Source organism: Babylonia areolata, chromosome 8 (assembly GCF_041734735.1).
Source record: "Babylonia areolata isolate BAREFJ2019XMU chromosome 8, ASM4173473v1, whole genome shotgun sequence".
Classification (NCBI taxonomy): Eukaryota; Metazoa; Mollusca; class Gastropoda; order Neogastropoda; family Buccinidae; genus Babylonia; species Babylonia areolata.
In genome coordinates, this window is record NC_134883.1 from 14,840,310 (window position 1) to 14,850,309 (window position 10,000).

At 40.6% G+C, this 10,000-nt stretch overlaps 1 protein-coding gene across 1 annotated transcript in view; it reads left to right on the top strand.

Moving 5' to 3' along the window:
- The window catches only part of LOC143284976 (metabotropic glutamate receptor 8-like), a 412,856-nt gene that overhangs the window by 353,313 nt on the left and 49,543 nt on the right, over positions 1-10,000 (top strand). Inside the window, exon 3 of the mRNA XM_076592138.1 lies at positions 7,298-7,514. Within this exon, the coding sequence (XP_076448253.1) occupies positions 7,298-7,514 (217 nt within the window). The remainder of the gene's footprint in view (positions 1-7,297; positions 7,515-10,000) is intronic.

Here is a 10,000-nt window from a genome sequence, read left to right on the forward strand (position 1 = left end):
TTACATGTTTGTCTGAGTGTGTATGTGTGCGTGCCTGAAATGGGATTGAATGACACAGGAAACGAATGATGAGCGCCCAGTGTGAGCCGTCAGTCGGCTCTTCCCTGGTAGGCAGCCTGTTGTGTAAATGACCCCATGTTTGTAAAGCGCTTAGAGCTTGGTCTCCGACCGAGAATAAGTATATATATATATATATATAAATTATTTTCGCGTAAGATTTATCCCAAAGAAATTATTATGAACGTCCTTGTTTGAGTTATGTTTATTGATGGCATCATCTGATAATGGTGTCATACGTAATCTCGCATTGTATTTATGTAAGGATTTTAAGTTCAGACAAACGGTATTACCATAATTTCTTTAATCAATTGCGAAAATGGTGACTGTTCACTGATAGTTTTGGTGATATCTGCATATTGTGTTATCGCCCTTCATTCATGTGGGGCTATGGCCTTAAAATAATGAATAAATCGTCCCAGACTCTCTGTGGCTGTATCTGTCTGTCTGTCTGTCTGTCTGTCTCTCTCTCTCTCCCCCATCTCTCTCTCTCTCTCTCTCTCTCTCTCTCTCTCTCTCTCTCTCCTCACGTGTGTGTGTGTGTATGTGTGTGTGTGTGTGTGTGTGTGTGTACTTTTGCAAAGCTCAAAATGTTTAGGTGTAACTGCAGGTTATGATGCAGCCCAAGGCCGGAGCGAAAAACCATTACTTTTGTTTTTATAATTTTAGGTCTGACTCACATTTAAAAGGAAAGGGAAAAAAACACAAAAAAAACCACAAAAAAACAACACAGAATACAAAAGCAACAACAACCACCACCACCAAACAACCAAATAACAACAAAATAGTGGGGGGGGGGGGGGGGGGGGGGCTGGGGGGGGGGACAACAGAAATTTGTTTCGGAGGGGGTAGGGGTGAGAAGATGGGTGGGGGGGGCAGGCTGAAGATCGAACAAGGAACGATCGAGGCCTGATGCATTCGATGCCAGATTTCTCCGGCTGCAGATGACGCCCGAGGCAAAGTGACCAGGGGGATGAAGGATGATGATGATGATGATGATGATGATGATGATGATGATGATGACGTCACATCATCGCTGTCTTTGTCTCTGAAGACCTTCAGAGTCCGTGCCGCTCAGTCACGTTTCGTTCGTTGATGGTGTGTGTTTGTGTGTGTGTGCGCGCGCGCGCGAGCGCGAGTGTGTGTGTGTGTGTGTGTACCACTGTGCGAGCATTTGTGTAATTTTAAATAAGTGTGAGAGTGAGTGTGTGTGTCTGTGTGTGTGTCTGTGTGAGCATTTGTGTATTCGTTAATAAGTGTGTGTGTGTGTGTGTGTGTGTGCGTGCGCGCGCATGTTTGTGTATCTCTATGTGAGCATTTGTGTATTCGTTAATAAGTGTGAGAGTGAGTGTGTGTGTGCGTGTGCGTGCGCGCGCGCGCGCGCGTGTGTGTGTGTGTGTGAAGAAACAGTTCACAAATTTTAAAAAAAAGGCAAAAAGTATGGAATGTTAGTAGGGTGATGAAAAAAACAACAGCACCCTGACATCAAAAGTGTGTGAGAGTTTGTGCACGCTGTAGGTAAGTGTGTACGTCTGTGGAAGTGTGATGCATGTGTTTGCGTGTGTGTGGAAGTGTACGTGTGTGTGTGTGTGTGTGTGTGTGTGTGTGTGTGTGTGTGTGTGTGTGTGTGTGTGTGTGTGTGTGTGAAAGAGAGAGAGCGAGGGGGGGGGGAGGAGATTGGATGGGTGGACATATGGACACAGTTTTCCAGAAAAGAAAGAAAAAAAATATGGATCATGAACAAAGTGACAACAAGAACAAAAAAACCGCTAACATCAAACGTCAGAATGCTTGGTGCTTATTTTCAGAATAAGCTTTGTTGTTGTTGTTGTTGTTTTTCTCTCATGTATTTGGTTTTGTTGCAGTTTGTTGATGTCTTTGTCCCTGTCCTTAATTTTCCTTCTGTCTTTAGACTGGATCTTTTTTTTCTTTCTTTTTTTTTTCCTTTTTTTTTTTTTTTTTTTTTTACCACACTCCTTTTCTGTCCTTTTTAAACATGTTTTTCGTTTGTGTGTTCGCATTCTTTTTTTCAATCCTTTTTTTTTTTTTTTTTTTTTTTTTTGTTGTCAAAATCAGGCAAAACACCTAGCAAATTCACATTTGCCACATATCTCACCATTGCACATTTTCTTTACACCCACCCCCCCCCCCCCCCCCCCCCCCCACACACACACACACACACACTACCCTCCGCCTAGGTCCCCGCCCCTCCTCCCACCGTTCCCCATCTTCACCCCCCTCCCCCCCCACCCCCATCCCCCACCCCCCTAAACATCTTTCCATTGTCTTTTTTTTTTCTTTTTTTTTTTCCCTTGTTTGTTTGTTTGTGTTGTTTGTTTTCAACATGTCGTTCCCTTTCCCCTGCTATAGATCTACGATGTCAGTTTGCTGCAGGCACACAGATGAAAATCGATGCCAAAAGAAGACGCTCTGGTTCCAGTGGCCGTGGGCTGAAAGTTAGCTTTGTTGTGAGAGAGGAAGGGGGAGAGTAACTTGTGTCACTTTGTCTCTTTTGGGTGTGTTCTTTCTTTCTTTCTTTCTTTCTTTCTGTCTTTTTCTCTTTCTTTTTTTTCCTTTCTTTTTCTCTTTCTTTCTTTCTTTTTATCTTTCTTTTTATCTTTCTTTTTATCTTTCTTTCCTTTCTTTCTGTGTTCTTTTTCTCTTTCTTTGTTTCTTTTTTATCTTTATTTTTATCTTTCTTTCCTTTCTTTCTGTCTTCTTTTTCTCTTTCTTTGTTTCTTTTTATCTTTCTTTTTATCTTTCTTTCCTTTCTTTCTTTGTTTCTTTTTCTCTTTCTCTTTCTCTTTCTTTCCTTTCTTTCTGTGTTCTCTTTCTCTTTCTTTCCTTTCTTTCTGTGTTCTCTTTCTCTTTCTTTCCTTTTTTCTTTGTTTCTTTTTATCTTTCTTTTTCTCTTTCTTTCCTTTCTTTGTTTCTTTTTATCTGTCTCTTTCTCTTTCTTTCCTTTCTTTGTTTCTTTTTATCTGTCTCTTTCTCTTTCTTTCCTTTCTTTGTTTCTTTTTATCTGTCTCTTTCTCTTTCTTTCCTTTTTTCTTTGTTTCTTTTTATCTGTCTCTTTCTCTTTCTTTCCTTTCTTTGTTTCTTTTTATCTGTCTCTTTCTCTTTCTTTCCTTTTTTCTTTGTTTCTTCTTATCTGTCTCTTTCTCTTTCTTTCCTTTCTTTGTTTCTTTTTATCTGTCTCTTTCTCTCTCTTTCCTTTCTTTGTTTCTTTTTATCTGTCTCTTTCTCTTTCTTTCCTTTCTTTCTTTGTTCTTTTTATCTTTCTTTTTCTCTTTCTTTCCTTTCTTTCTTTGTTCTTTTTATATTTCTTTTTCTCTGTCTTTCCTTTCTTTCTTTGTTTCTTTTTATCTGTCTTTTTCTCTTTCTTTCCTTTCTTTCTTTGTTCTTTTTATCTTTCTTTTTCTCTTTCTTTCCTTTCTTTCTTTGTTCTTTTTATCTTTCTTTTTCTCTGTCTTTCCTTTCTTTCTTTGTTTCTTTTTATCGTTCTTTTTATCTTTCTTTTTTCCTTCTTTTTTTCTTTCTTTCTTTCCTTTTCTTTCATTCTTTCTTTCTGTTTATTTGAGTTAACACTTTTTTTCCCCTTTTTTGTTCTTTGATTTTTTTGTGTGTGTGTGTGGATTTCTTTTATCGTAATCTTTCAGTCTTTTCCTTTGTCTCTTTCTTTATTCTGTTTTCTTGTCCGCTTTTTTTCTTTCTTTTTTTTTTTTCTTTTTTGATGGGAGTTGGTGGGGGGAGGGTTAGCGAATGCGAACTTCTAACTTAGTATACTTTGTTGTCCATAGCTCATCATGAAGCGATGATGTGAAAAGACATCAAATCTTGCGCTGTCTTCGACAAACAAAATTATGAAAATACAGCTTTCGTACAACTGGAAACTGAACCTGAGAGAGAGAGAGAGAGAGAGAGAGTGAGAGAGAGAGAGAGACAGAGAGAGAGACAGAGACAGAGAGAGAGAGACAGAGAGAGAGAGAGACAGAGAGAGGATGGAAGTGGCAACATAATCATCATCATCATCATCATCATCATCATCATGAACTTTCTTCGTCTTCATCATCACAGCCGTGTGTTAATTTTGATTTTTCCCATCGTTTACAGTTTTACAAGCATCCGAAAAAAAACAGAACAAAAACAAACACACACACACACACACACACACACACACACACACACACACACACACACACACACACACACACACACACACACACACACACACACACACACACACACACACACACACACACACACACACACACAGGGTTGAGGCGGGGCGGGGGGATGAAGCAGTATTTGTGTTTGGAACACCACAATTGACAGGACAAAAGGAAATAGCCAAATATTCTACAAAGCCCTGTCCTGATGTGAGTCCATCCAACTAAGAACCCCAGAAGAAACCAAACATCTTACACAGCTCCTGTCCTGATACATGTGTGCCTTAGAGCCTGTCTGTCTCCTTCTGTTTCCTTTTGTTTGTCTGTCTGTCTGTCTCTCTCTCTCTCTCTCTCTCTCTCTCTCTCTCTCTCTCTCTCTCTCTTCATCATCATCATCTTCTCCTTCTTCTCTTCTCTCTCTCTCTCTCTCTCTCTCTCTCTCTCTCACTTAAGGGGATATAAAAATTAACCATCGTCACCCCCATGTCAGTAGACCCTTGCAGGTAATGACAATAAAATATCAAAGCGTCTCTGTGTGTGTGTATGTGTGTGTGTGTGTGTGTGTGTGTGTGTGTGTGTGTGTGTGTGTGTGTGTGTGTGTGTGTGTGTGTGTGTCTGTCTGTCTGTCTGTCTGTCTCTTCCAGTTCACAGGTAATAGACTTTTTAGTTACTTTATTTAATTAGCTGTTTAATGAAGGCGTATTTCCATCAGACTGGGCTAAATCTATATAATCCCTCTGCATAAGAAAGGTGATACCAAGAATCCAGACAATTACCGTGGTGTTGCACTTACAAGCATTCTTGGAAAGGTCTACACAAACATTTTAAACATACAGCTAACAGAATGGGTAGAAAAAGAAGACAAAATAATTGAGGAACAAGCAGGATTTAGATCAGGCTATAGCACAATAGACTATATTTTCACATTATTATCCCTTGTTCAAAAATATTTTTTTTAGGAACACTAAATTATATGTAGCTTTTATAGATTTTCGCAAGGGTTTTGATTCTGTCAACAGGAGCTCGTTGCGGAGTGTAAATGGCAAATTATACATGGCACTTAAAAATGTGTATGACTCGGTGCATACTTGTTTGAGGTACAGATGTGTATATTCTGAAGTGTTTGAACGTCCGCGTGGAGTGAGGCAAGGATATTTGCTAAGCCCCTTACTGTTTTCATTTTTTTCAAAAATGAACTTGCTATGGAGGTTGCCCAAAAGGGAAGACATGGCATTCAGCTTATCCCTGGTGCTGTTGATATATGTTTGTTTTTGTTTGCTGATGACATAGTTCTTTTTTGTAAGTTGGCTTACAAAACCAAATAAATGCTTTACAGGAGGAAGCTGACAGATTGGATCTTTCTGGAAACCTGGACAAAACAAATGTCATGGTTTTTCGTAAAGGAGGACATCTCTCAGAGCATGAAAGATGGTTTTATGGCAACAGTGAGATTAGCGTTACAAACTCTTATAAATATTTAGGTCTTTTATTCACCACAAAGCTGAGTCTTCAGAGCACATGGGTAGAATCCTGTAGAAAAGGAAAAAACATGAACAGTAGAAATCATAAAATTCTTAAAGAAACTAAACTGCATTGATTTTTCCATTTTTGGAAACTATTTGATTCACAGGTTGTACCAATGTTATCATATGGGGCAGATGCTATAAAGCGTTTTCTTTCAGTACCACTGCATTCATCAAATAAAATGATTTGTGGTGAAGTTGGTATTTACCATTAATTTATTACAACTTTGATTAAACGCATTAGATACTGGCTTAGGCTAACACAGCTTCCATCTGAAAGAATATGCAGACAAGCGTACAACATGATGATAAATCAACTTGAATCTGGAAAGCCTAACGGGCATACTATATGCAGAATGTTTTGAATGTTCATGGTTTCGGGATCGTTTGGATGTGTCAAGGAGTTAGTGATGTGAAAATATTCTTGTCTGAATTTAAAGATAGACTTATTTCTTCATATAAACAGGTATTCTCATTTAGAAGATTCGGAAAAATATAGCTGGTTTCTTTCATTCAAGAGCATATCTGAAACGGAAAAAAATATATTTCAGTTCTAAACAATAAATGACACAGACTTAGTCTTGCTCGGTTCCGGCTAAGGGTATTGGGGTTGAATGTCAGAAAAATGTGGTACTCCGTTGACACATCCATTCGACCCCCATGCCCTATGTGTGGGGCGCAGACAGGGATGAATTTCAATTTCTTTTTGTGTGTAACGCCTACAGTGATATCCGTAAAAAATGTGATTTTTTTTTTTTTTTAAGTGTTTCAGTTGAAAGGGACATAATCCATCTCCTTTTGTCAGATAATGTAAAGATAATTCGGTCACTTGTTAAATTTATCGCCCTTGCTTGGCACTTTTGTAGCAAGAATTGTTCTACTTGTAATTGAATACACAATTAAAAAATTACAGTCTCGAAAGTTAAGAAGTGACCACAGTAAAGTTTTAACTGTCATAGAGTTTAGGTTGGATGGTCGACTCAAAGAAGCCGACACTTGTATCTTTTTGTAATATGCACGGATAAAGTGCAAATTGACTGAATGTGTATAGGTTCACTTTTCTTTTTTCATACTTTTCTTTTCAGTTGAGCACGCCCGGGAGTTTGACGATCGTGGGTAAAGCCGTTTTGGTTACATATGTTTTTTTGTGTTTTTTTTTTTATTGTCTTACACCAGACCTTGTGATTTTCTTTACTTAGTTATTGCTGCGACTTTGATTCATATGTTCATGCTGTTTTTGTTGTGTTTGTTTGTATGTTGCTAAACGATTATTCTGAGGTGCCCCAAGCCAATAGGACTGTAATGTCAATGGCATTAAAACATGTTTCAGTTTCTCTCTCTCTTCTTCTCTCTCTCCGTCCCTCTCTCCCTCTTCCCACCCCGTACCTCCCTCTTTCTCACGCCCACCCTCTCTCTCTCTCTCCCTCCCCTCCACCCATCCCTCTCTCCGGAACATGACGTTCGTCTAGTCTCCACACCCACTGAAACAACCCCAATTATTTATTAACTTCACTATATCTTATTGTTTGTTTGTCCCCTCCCCCCCAGATCCCTCAGATCAGCTACGCCTCCACGAGCAGCGACCTGAGCGACAAGGGAAGGTTCGAGTACTTCTCACGGGTGGTGCCTCCCGATACCTACCAGGCCCAGGCCATGGTGGACATCGCCAAGCGGCTCCAGTGGAACTACGTCAACACCATCGCCGAGGCCGGCACCTACGGCGAGAAGGGCATTGAGGCCTTCAAGGAGGCCGCCAAGAAATCGGGTAAGATGTTTTTTTGTTGGTCTTCTTCTTCTGATGATGAGAGAGGAGGAGGAGGAGGAGGACTCTTTTGATGATGACTCTTCTTCATCTTCTTCTTCTGTTTCTTCTGACGATGATGATGATGATGATTCTTCTTCTTCTTCTTCTCCTCCTCCTCCTTCTTCTGGTGATAATGATGATGTTGCTGATGATGATAAGATGATATTCTTCTTCTTCTTCTTCTTCTTCAATAGCTCACCTGTTTCACTTTCTCCTTCTGTTCGCAGTCTTGGTGTAATCCTAGACCAGTCTCTTTCCTTCCAACAGCACATTTCGAATATCTGTAAAGTTGCCTATTTGGAACTGCGTAGAATCAGCTCTATCCGCCACTATCTCTCAACCGATGCAGCCAAGACACTTGTATGCTCTCTGGTTCTCTCAAGATGGGATTACTGCAACTCTCTTTTGGCCGGCCTTCCCAAATATCTGTTAGACAGACTCCAACAAATTCAGAATAACGCTGCCAGACTCATTTGCAGAGCTTCTAAATTTGACCATGTTTCTCCTCTCCTTCAGTCTCTCCACTGGTTGCCTGTTTCTGATCGAATAGACTATAAGCTATCCACTCTGACCTTTTCTGCAGTCAACGGATCTGGCCCCAAGTATCTTTCTGAACTCCTCCATATCTATACCCCGTCTCGCCAGCTCCGTTCTTCCTCTGATACTCGACTTCTCAGGATACCTCACGTCATAAGTAAGACATATGGACACAGATTGTTTTCTTTTCAATCGCCAAAGACGTGGAACAAGCTCCCTGATAACCTCGGTCATTCTGATTCCCTCGCATCTTTTAAATCTCGTCTCAAAACTCACCTTTTCCCTCAGCAGTAAGTTCAGTTGTGGCAGGTCCACTTCCTTTGCTTGAGCTGTGCTTGACTATGTGTGTATACATAACTACATGCATGTATATGAATGTGTATTGTGTGTGCGTGTGTTTATGTAAGTTTGTGCCTGCTTATGTGTGCGTATGTGTTAGGGTAGCTGTTAGATACACATGTATGTTAAAATGTATGTATGCAGTGTGTGTGTGTGTGTGTGTGTGTGTGTGTGTGTGTGTGTGTGTGTGTAGTCACATTTTGGTGTATGTAACATAGATATAATGTTTTATGCTAACAAAAGCGTTTTTGTAAAGCACCTAGAGCAGATTTCTGGATAGTGCACTATAATTATAAGTATCCTTTTTTTCTTGTAATTACTACTACTACTGCTGCTACTACTACTACTACTACTGTTGCTACTTCCATAGCGTCTATCTTCGGTCAGAAGACCAAGCTCTCAGCGCTTCACAAACACGGCGTCATTTGATTGAAATATTATTCTTTCTTCAGCGCCTGTCCTCGGTCAGAGAACAAGCTCTGAGCACTTTACAAACATTTACACAACACAACCTGTATGCCCAAGGGGGCGGAGGGGGAGGTATTCAAGAGACTCACGTTGCCTGCGGGGTAAAGGTGTACATGCGGTCAGATCTATATGAGGCACAGTAAACTGCCCGAGGTAAGCAGAATCCGGTATTGAGGAACGAAAGAACCTACCCCGCGGCTAATTAGGCAAATCCGCTCTCTGCTGTCTGCCAAGGGCGACTGCTGATGAAGCAAAGGTAAACATGGCGGGTCCTTTTGTTGTGTTGTTCTTTGTTGAGGGGGGGGGATAGGCGTCGCCTTGCGGACAGACCGTATAGAGCCGAGCCGACTGATGGCTGCCTTTGGGCGCTCATCATTCGTTTCCCATGACATTCAGTCAGGCTTCAGTTACACACACACACACACACGCACGCACGCACACACACACACACACACACACACACACGTTAATTAGAATGGATTTTTCTTTCAAAACTTGGCCGTGGACAACCCTTTCCTTTGCTTTAGGTTCTGTTGACGTGTGTTAAGTGCATGTTGGACACAGTACCTCGAGTTAGCGTCTGATCCGAATGACTGATAACTCTGTCAGTGCGTTGTAATGACTGCTTGCTAATTGTTACTTTGGTTGCTTTCGGGATGTCAATGGCTAAGGGCTGGATGATGACAGTGGTGGAGGTGGTGGTGGTGGTGGGGGGGGGGGGGGTTGTTAGAAAATCACGTGGGCTGTTCCTGGTTGGTGGTTGTTGGTTGTGGTTGTTGTTCTGATGGCGTTCATGACTGTAGCAGTTACTTTGTTTTGTGTTATTTCATTATCATTATTATCATTATTACAATCATTATTTTTGACTCACTTGTGTAAACAAAGTGAGTCTGTGTTTTAACCCGGTGTTCGGTTGTCTCTGTGTGTGTGTGTGTGTGTGTGTGTGTGTGTGTGTGTGTGCCTGTGTGTCTGTGTGTCCGTGGCAAACTTTAGCATTGACATTTTCTCTGCAAATACTTTGTCAGTTGACACGAAATTTGGCATAAAAATAGAAAAAATTCAGTTCTTTCCAGTCATCTTGTTTAAAACAATATTGCACCTCT